Source organism: Montipora capricornis, chromosome 1, assembly GCF_036669925.1.
Source record: "Montipora capricornis isolate CH-2021 chromosome 1, ASM3666992v2, whole genome shotgun sequence".
NCBI classification, from domain to species: Eukaryota; Metazoa; Cnidaria; class Anthozoa; order Scleractinia; family Acroporidae; genus Montipora; species Montipora capricornis.
In genome coordinates, this window is record NC_090883.1 from 40837035 (window position 1) to 40847034 (window position 10000).

Genomic DNA, 10000 nt, shown 5'->3' on the forward strand with positions numbered 1-10000 from the left:
CCAGAATACCTGTACTCAGCAGTTAAGACAAATGACACTGTCTAGTAATTAACCCATTGAACCCTGGAGACTTTACCCTGTCTAACACAAGACGATTTTAATCATCAATGGGGGAGGGGAGTCAGGAATCAAGGGTCAATATAACCTCTACCTCCACAAAAAAACTGTCCCCTTTAACCCATTGACCCCCAGAGACTCAATTAATGAAGTTTACCTTGTCTAATACCAGATGATTTTATACTCATGAATGAGAGGCAGTAATCAGAAGTCAATGGGTTAAAAGATCCGGAGTGGGTAGAGTGGTCCAGGTTCAGGTCCTGGCTGGAGACATTGTGTTGTGTTCTTGGGCAAGACACTTTACTCTCACGGTGCCTCTCACCACCCAGGTGTATAAATGGGTACTGGCGAAATGCTGGGGGTAACCCTGCGATGGACTAGCATCCCATCCAGGGGGAGTAGAAATACTCCTAGTAGCTTCATGCTAATGAAGCCGGACTGATGGGCCTTCTGGCTTGTAAGCAGAGACTTTTATTTACCTCCATACAAAGACTTGACCCCTGGGAGTGAGACTTGAATGGATTTTACCCTGCCTAATATCAGACGATTTTACTCATCAATGGGTGGCAGTTCAGAAGTCAATGGCTTCACAACCTCTACCTCTGCTCAAAAACTACTTGTAATGTCCCCTCCATGGACCCAATAGGGAGCTTTAGCAACGACGACGGGAACGGCAACGAGAACGTCATGTAAAAACATAAATTCACATTATTGCGATCACTTCGCGACTATTCCAAGCCTTTTAATATGACAAAGGTGTTTCAGTCCCTCTGAGGAATGAAACCATTACGAGCGGCGCTTAATTTAGGAAATTTTGCTTCGCTAACAACGGCAAAGAAATGGACAAAAATGAAAAACGCACGTGCAGGGCGTGCAAAGTTATTGTTTTTGCCCACTAAATATGCAAATTTGTGACGTTCTCGTTGTCGTCACCGTTCCCGTTGCTAAAGCTCCCTACTGACTCCTGGAGTGAGACTTCACAGATTTTACTCAGTCTAATGCCAAACAATGGGGAGCAGTTTAGCAGTCAGTGGGTCAACAAAAGGTTTGCAAGTGTTTATTCTTAACGCACAAGCGAGAACAACTTGATTAACCCAGAGTACCTCTATGTCTCTTTGAAAGATCATCAAATCGACTCTTTGCCAGTTACTTCCGTCTAAGGCCAATACATTCCATAGCTGAAATGACAAACAATATACACAGCAGTGGTTTTGCATGTAAGAGGAAATCTTTTACATCAAGGAAGCTAGGTTTGATAAGAGAGAGCAGCAATACTGACAAGGACATTACCTTGGAAACCTGTGCACAACGACACAATGTCACCACATCTAAGAAAGAAAAGATCCTAAAACAGACAAAAAAAGAAATGAAATAAATGGGCAGGAAGAGTGAGGCTCTCCCTCTACTACGATTTAACAAGTCTTAAATTCTTTTTAGGACCATGGGTTATAACAAATAATAAAGGAAAAATGAAATTGTCCATGATCCATACTGTGTATTGTTGTGGTTCAAATTTTTTCTTGGTTTAAAAATTTTCAAACAAGTTCAATTTTGATTTTTCTTTGTCTCATATTCATAATCATAAATTAACTGAAACAAAGGAAAATCAAAATTGAACTGGTTTATAAAAATGTGAACCACGAAAAATTTGCACCACAAAATGTACATGTATGTACAAATATATGGTTCTTTAAACTGGAGATTAATTAAAAGAATAATAAGGTTTTTTTGTAGATTCCGTGGACTTTGAAATTCTTTTTGCAGCCTTTAAGGACGGTGCCTACTTTTGTTACTGCGCATATGTTCTGCGCATCTCGAGATACTCGGATTTCCTATCAGGGGTGCTTATTAATACAGGGATATTTTTGCGTGGTTCAAAACTATGCAGAGAAAGCAGAACTTAGCAAGGAGCAAGGGTGGCACAGTTGGTAAGTGCGTGGCCTTGGTGCAAGAGGTCCCGAGTTCGATCCCCGGATCTCACATCCTTGTTTCGACTTCTTTCCTTTCAGTGTAGCCTAAGTAGCTTTAAATATCCTTAAAACGGAGCACTGATGGAAAGAGGGGGGTAAAATGAGCGCACCGTCTGCTTCCTGGGAGAATACTCTCTATAGAGTAAAGGAACTTCCGACGTTAAATAAGGTGTACTTTACCTTTACCTACCTTTTGGTACCCAAAAAGAAAATTGGGGGTAATCATGCATTTTTCAGAGATAATTAAACTTCAATTTGGCAAAGAACGCCATACATTGCTTTGTATTTTAAAGCTTTTTACAAAGATTGTTGATTAATTATCTTTGAAAAATGCGTGGTTACCCCCAATTTTCTTTTTGGATTTTAATAATACTTGTTAAGATCTGCTTTTCCCGCACATTCAGGGAACCGCGCAAAAATACCTTTGAATTAGTAGGCACCATCCTTAAATGATATTCAGGAGTAGGTATCTTTTTTAAATAAAAGCTTGGACCCCAGGTCATGTCACCAAATATTTATGATCTGTTGTTACTGTTTGCAATGAAAAGGAGACAATTTTTAAGAAGTATTAATTCCACCACGGACAGAAGAAAACTTGTGTGATGAAAACCCTTGACAAATCAAATACATTAGTGAGAGCAATTGGGCTATTTTCAACTTGGTTCACTTGTAAAGTATTTGAATCCAAAAAAATCATTAATCAATATTACATTAGGTGTGAGTAATGGGAGATCTCCTTGTACACTAAGACCTTGACCAACTAAACATATGAAAAAAAAAAACAATAGAGCCATTAGCATAAGCAGCACACAGCTAATTATAACTGGTTGCTTAAACGAAAAAAAGTCTACATGAATCATGATGCCAACAGGAAACACTGGGAAAATAAATTTACAGTCAATGCACGGCCAAAAGTGGTTATTAATAAATGTGTCTAAAATACAGTGAATGATATTAAGGCAAAGACATTATATATCCCCAACGAAATCATTGAATCAGCAATTTGACACTTGCACAACAACATACACATATGCAGCTGCTGATATGCAAATTTACTTCGCATCTAATGCAGTTATATGTTGCAAAGATTAAGCCTCTCTAATGTATTTATATCAAGATTCCCAGTACATAGTTGTGAATGGTAAGCATTCCTTATATTCTTAAGTTATGACTACCTACAGAAATGTGTTCTCAACTTTCAAGTATTACGTATGCCTATAGTTAAACGGAGACAGCAATATTTTGACAACAATAAAGTTTTTACCTTAAAATTAGTTCCTTTGGAAGTTTCTTGTTTATTAAAGCTTGGTCTTCATTTGTGTTGAAATTGTATAGCTGAAAATGGGATGGTAATGGAAGGTATTAAATGGCAATGTAATTATGCCACCATTTCAGAATATTTTGGAATTATGACAGCTCAGCTTGCAATGTTCGGTCAAAATCGCAAATATTATAAGCTCAAAGACGCATAAGTTCACTGCATGCAAATACTAGTTGAGCCACAGTGTAGCCCGCCGATAGCCAAGCCTATCAATAAATCCGTTTTCGAGTGTTTTTTCAATAAATTGTCTGCAAAATCGTCGTAATAAACTGCTGCTGAGAAGCGATATCTTTCACGCACGTATTTACAACCACCCACGACTAAGCTTACGCTCGAACATTAAAGCGCTCGGCAAAATTTCTCATGTTCTCGTAGATTTTAAAGTTACTTTTCCGGTTTTCTATAGTAAACTGCAGCTGCAATCAAGATTTTTTCTCAAGACCTCTTGGGGATGTGCCAAAATTTAATGAGAAAAATACAGTACAAGCCAGTGTAAATCATCCTGATATAAATCGTATAAATTGCTTGGGCCAGACACCAACGCTCAATGGCTCAAACAAGATTGCCGACGTGCCTTGAAAAATTGCATACAAGTTAAATTCAAACACGCAGGCAGGCGAATAAAATGGTTGGAGGAATTTTCTATGCAGTCTAAATCTCGACATAAGACAGGCACCTCAAATGATATCAACTTCAGCAGGAAAGGGAGACTGTAATATGTCGTGAAAGTTAGCCGAGCGAAGAAGGAATGTTTTAATCAATAATTTTTAATTCACACGCTGTATCCGAAGCAACGGCCTATTCCATCACACAAAAACAGCAAAACAAAGAAATGAAATGGCTAAAAAATTAAGGCTTTCATTCGTGACGGGAGAGAGGCAAGACAATTGATGCGTTAGACACGAAAACTTCTAGCATGAAAACCGAAAACGAAATATCATTAAAAAACTCATTTGACGCATGAAGGATAAGGCCCATCAGTGATTTAACCTCAATAACTAAATAAAAAATAATTTGGAGGATTTTCAGTACCTACAGAAGAAAGCCAACAGTTGCTTTTGTTTGAATAGTCTGTCATATATTGCCGACCGAACAGAATTCTTCCACGAAAAATTGGAACACTTACCTCAAATCGGCTTCTCGAATTTGCCCTAGAGTGATGGTGGTTATAGCTCGTATGACTGGTGTGATTAGAACACATGAATTTCGCAGATATTTAAGCTGTTCGAACGAATCAGCCAGCTCAAGAGAGCTATAGTTCCAACTCAATGTTTTTTGTTTTCTTCGTCAAAATTGGCTCGCTCTGAGATTTGTGGGTAATGACATACAACTTCCGGTAATAACCGGAAGTGAAACTTTCGTTGTCTTGGTTGCAGTCGCCTTCGAAGTAACGGAGGGGTCACAGGGGTTAGTACTTGCGAGTATATAAAGGACGACAAAATACGAAAGAAAAGAGAGATAGTGCGGCCACGTTTCTCTTCCTTTCTCTTTTTGCGCCAAAGACCTCTCTCCTGTTATCATGTGTGATGGCTTAGCTCATTCGGATGTCTCGTGACATGACCTAAGGGTCCCTAAGAATTTCAGTTTTCTCCGGCTTGTGCGAAAGAGATCACTTTCACCGGAACTTTGGAAACAATATACTTAGTGGGATGCTGTAACTAACTTGTGTCATGGTCCGGTCATGTACCCTTAAACTGAAAAAATGACTAAGGTGTTTGGGTCTCGTTGAAATCTTTTCAAGGAAAAAAGCATTCGTATTTTAATAGAATAAGTCAAAGATATATATCGCCAATGACTCCGTTTTTTTCCGTGGCGTCAATACCACAAATCAAAAGAACAAGAGAGTAAGCACGAAAGTGGGATATTTCAGTATCAGTTTACAAATCATTTAATTCCGGCCTTTCTTTAACTTGAATTTACATTGTTTGTAGTGTAATGTCAGTTAGGATAAAGCGTTGCTTTTTAATGTTGTAAGCAGTTGTAAAAGGAGTATTGTAAGCATTTTTACGACCTTAAGTACCATTTATATTAATAATACTGTCAGTGTAATCAGTATCGCAATAAAACCAACAGTCAGGATAGTGTCATTCTCAACTAATCTCTTGAGCCTAAGGTGACAATGCTGCAACTGATGGTGGACGAATGAAGGAAGTTTTTGAGAGGTCTTTTGTTTTCGTCTACGAACATGGCGGCGTGATGTCACGTGAAACCCCCGCCCCCCATCGCTTAGTTTAAACTCCAGTTCCCAATATTTCCTTTTTCTGAAATAGATGGTGGCCTACTAACATCATCGGCGTTTCTTCCAATTCAGGTCAAAAATAGCTCGACTAATTCTAAGTCGAAGGAAGGATCACGTGTTTGCAAACGTTGGCCGAGTAGCACTTATAATTTGAACAGACTTAACTGATTAGAGTGTAATGTGAAGTGCTAGTTTTGTACCCCATATGAACCATATGAGCGTTAGCCCTGCTAATGGAAATGGGCCCACACAAGGACAGAGAAAAACTCTTCCCACCCTGGTCAGAGTTCAGTTTCTCTGTCCTTGTGTAGGTCCATTTCTATTAGTAGGGCTAACGCTCACATGGTTCATATGGGGTACAAAACTAGCACTTCATATATTACACTCTAATCAGTTAAGTCTAATTCTAAGTCAAACTATCGAAGACCGTTAACCGAGAAAATTTGTTCGGGACGTCAACGTCAGACGTCCAAACGACAGCTAACAATTGTTATTATACATTGAGCTCACTATCTCTTTCCTGATTGGCCGAAAGCCTACAGTGAATTTTCGAAATCAGCGCCCGTGACGTCATAACTGCAGATTATACATTAATCATGTCAAGGTCAGCCAAGGTCACGGGTAATCATGTCATGTATGACCGCAGTGCATGATTTCTTAGGGTAATCATGTCAAGTTCGCGCGCTTTGTGTTGCTTGCTGTCAGTGAAGAAGCACAACAATGACTTCTAGGTTTTTTTTTCCTTCAATGTATAATAAAACAATTATTAGATTCGGTTTTTGTGATATCCAGAATAATCAAGGTCTCGGTAAGGGTTATCAGCCTCAGCCTTCGGCTTCGGCTGATAACCCTTACCTCGACCTTGATTATTCTGGATATCACAAAAACCTCATCCAATAATTGTTTATTAACAATGGTTTGCGCTGAATCACGGTGGGCCAGCATGAATTATTAGCCCAACTTAACTTTGTGAGTTACTTCTCTCAAACAAAACACTGTGACATCAGCAGAGCACGCGGTTCTCACGGTCGACACAATGACGTTACACTTCGTGAAAGAGAGCGGATAGCACAAAGGGGGTTTTCTTTTTGCTTTTGTGCAAAAGTGATACAACAAATGAACCATTGAAAAAAAGAGCTAGAAAGAACGAGACGTTGTCTAGCATATTGCGTGCGAATTAAGGACGTGGAACTTAGGCAAGAAAATAAATGCCTCGACTTGCAAGGGTACTTCGTTCTCCCACTACACCCTTTTACCATTTAGTAACGATGAACGCCTGCCCAAGTTTCCTATTACGAGCGAAAGAGGCACTAAACCTGTTTTGTTAACATTATATTTAATACGAAGCAGTGAAGTGATCATCGCACTTAACTGGAAAGTTTGATTGATTGTCTCTTCTAGTCGCCTGAAAAATTCAGATGGCTCCAACGGTATTCAAACAGTTGTTCAAATTTCCCAGTTAAGAGAGAGGATCAGTTCACTCCTTCGTCTATAGCCCGCAATTCAAATACATATACAAGTACATTCATTTCATTCATTGAGTCCTTTCACGGGGAAGCACATCAGCACAATGATAAATTGACCTGGGGCCCGTTTCTCGAAAGTCCCGAAAACGTTTCGGGCCCGAAAAGCCATTTGTGAAACTGCCAAGAGCTTGTTTTGGAAAGCCGATCTTTTAACATGTTTTCAAGCCAACTAAAAGAAACAAGTCTGTGAAGTTTGGCGACTTACATCCTCTCCGTTCTTGAAATACAGAGGGAAATGTGACACCCGAAAATGGCCCGTAAAGTTTCGGGACTTTCGAGAAACGGGACCCTGGCCCCAGTTGTTCAAAGAGTGGATAGCGCTATCCAATGAATAAATCACTCTCCACTGGATAGCGTTATCCACCTTTCGAACAACCGAGGCCTGGCGTGCGTTTCTCGAAAGTCCCGAAACTTTTCGGGCTATTTTCGGGTGTCACAATTCCCTTTGTATCTCAGGAACGGAGAGGATATAAGTCGTCAAACTTCACAGTTACTTTTCTTTTTGTTACCTTGAAAACACGTTAAATGATCGGCTCTTCAAAACAAGCGGTTGGCAGTTTCACAAATGGCTTTTCGGGTCCGAAAAGTTTTCGGGACTTTCGAGAAACGGGCCCCTGCCCCCAACTGCGTGGCTTCCACCGCCATGATATCGCAGAGAACATGGGTTCAAATCCCGTTGGAGTCACATGAATTTTTCAGGTGACTATAACACACAAGTTCTCCAGTTATTGAAGTGTGAGGATCACTTGACTGCTTCGTCTATATCCCACACTTCAAATACGTATATATACATGTACATTTATTTCATTGCATTTATTAACACATGGTGTTATTTTCTTTTTTGTCTTTCTTTTTCTTTTTTACACCTCAGCAAAGCCGAAAATAACTGGAGTTTTTCAAGCTGTGCTCAACCCTTTCTAAGTTCCTTTATTTTGCTAAGAAAGAATCGTTCCACGGTATTGGCGCATTTGTAGTATTCGGTGTCCGGAGCATTGTAAGTGCGACAGTTGGTAAAAATCCTCATCATATCTGCAATAAACAGCTTCTTGGAGCTAAAATAACCACTCTTTAGTCTCTCAGTCATGGTCCGAAGATCTGTTTGAAAAATGCACACAAAGCTTTTAGTAACCAGCAATACTACTCCAACCTGGCTTGATAGATCAGTTTGTGGAAAGCAATGCCATTGCACGGGACCTGGGTTTGAGTTTCGTGCAAATACTATTAGCTTTCCACTACAAGCAGTGGCAAGCACAGGCAGAATACTAAATACAATATAATTGTTTTCGCGTGATTCCCCCAACGTGCTACGATGCGGGGATAAACAAAAGCTGTTGTTCTAGGTTTAAGTTTATCAGTTTACAACCTGACCAATCTATGACCATGCCAGGCTAATATCACTTGTTCCCACCTGGGAAGTAGTGGATCCATTTTCTCAAAGCTTTGTGTTTTGACGTATAAACAACACACAAGAAATTATTCCTTTTTGTAAAGAACCATACCATACATGAAACTATACATGAGATCCCATTTCCGGTTGCGGTGACTAGCAGTTTCGAAAAGTTTACACTTCATGTCAAAAAAGAGATCGGCGTCAACGCGATAGATTCACACTGGTGCAAGCTCGAGGCAGGTGTCATCAAGTGCTTCCTGCACGCAGAACTGATTAGATTGTCCCGAGACTTTCAAAGCTGGGTCCCAGTGCAACGCAAGTAAAGTGATATTCTAAGTTCGTTGTAAATTCTCCACTGGTGACGGGAACATCGGCGCCCTTGTTTATCATTTATATTAATCTCTGATTTGGCCTAAATGCTTGCGTTAATCTTATCTCGTGGAATCTTAGTGAAAAGAAATGTACACTACTTACTGAAGGCACATGACCCTTCAGGGCAATTAAAATTGGGGAACTATAATGAAAGAATAACAAGTACTGACAGGAATTAAAGTCCACACCGCCAGCAGTCTCCAAAGTTTTGCGAAATATGAAATAGTAGACAATTTCAATAATTTGGCTTTCAAGTGCTTCACTAGTCAATTATTTTTCATCGCAAAAAACAAGTGAAAAACGAGTGTTAAAAAAAACGTTAACGTTTAAATCGATCACTAAAAATGGAAAAAATATATTATCTTCCTGCTCAAAGTCTAATAGAGGAAAATCAACATTGAAAACGGAAAATATAATGTTAAGGGGAAGTTTCACGGTTTTGCGCATGTTTAAGCTTTAGCGGAAGCAGAAATCTCGACCCAACAGCTCTTCTCTTGACTGAGGGAGAGAAGAGCTCTGGAGAACCCTGAAACAAAGTATCATCTCATTGGTTTTCATGAACAACAATTAAAAGCGTCTCTAATTGGTGCATTCATGTTAGCACGAGGAGAGAGCAGGCGCCGTAAGGTTCAAATAGCAAATATTTGGCTATAAGAACCCTACAGCGCATGTTCTCCTAGTCCTACATAGAGTTTCCCAGAGCGTTGGGTCGATCCGAGGCTCTGGTGACGAGAATGTGCTAGCAGTTTGTAAATTTTACGGTTTCTTACTGAACCAGATGATGTTCATTAATCACTGAGAGTACTACGGCAAATACACCGAATGAATAATGCCTAAATTTGGTGGAAGATATTGCGGGTTTACAAAGAAAATATCAAATTTATTGTACGAGTCGAACATTTTATTCTACGCACGAGTTATCTATTCGCATGCAGTAGGTTCATAACACAAAGGAAATAATTGAAAAAGTAATTCAAATGGGTAATTACACTTCTATGGTATTGTTTCCTTTTTCTGTGTCAGTGCTTTCTATTGTTTCAACAACAATGGAATTAGTTGGGCTGACATGAAAGTTTGCCCATGCGCAGAGACGTGAAACTCTCCCATTAAAACAATCTCGATCCC

The 10000-nt window shown here is 39.5% G+C and overlaps 2 protein-coding genes across 2 annotated transcripts in view; both read right to left on the reverse strand.

Moving 5' to 3' along the window:
- LOC138043958 (F-box/LRR-repeat protein 20-like) overlaps window positions 1-4639 on the reverse strand; it is a 20340-nt gene extending 15701 nt beyond the window's left edge. The window contains exons 1-4 of the mRNA XM_068890496.1: window positions 4475-4639; window positions 3292-3362; window positions 1348-1402; window positions 1161-1235 (exon numbers count right to left, since the gene is read on the reverse strand). Of these exons, the coding sequence (XP_068746597.1) occupies window positions 1161-1235; window positions 1348-1402; window positions 3292-3362; window positions 4475-4549 (276 nt within the window). The 5' untranslated portion in view covers window positions 4550-4639. The remainder of the gene's footprint in view (window positions 1-1160; window positions 1236-1347; window positions 1403-3291; window positions 3363-4474) is intronic.
- Window positions 4640-7895: 3256 nt separating this feature from the next.
- Window positions 7896-10000, reverse strand: part of LOC138043969 (histone acetyltransferase KAT2A-like) — a 22000-nt gene continuing 19895 nt past the window's right edge. Inside the window, exon 18 of the mRNA XM_068890507.1 lies at window positions 7896-8208. Coding sequence (XP_068746608.1) covers window positions 8021-8208 — 188 coding nt within the window. The 3' untranslated portion in view covers window positions 7896-8020. The remainder of the gene's footprint in view (window positions 8209-10000) is intronic.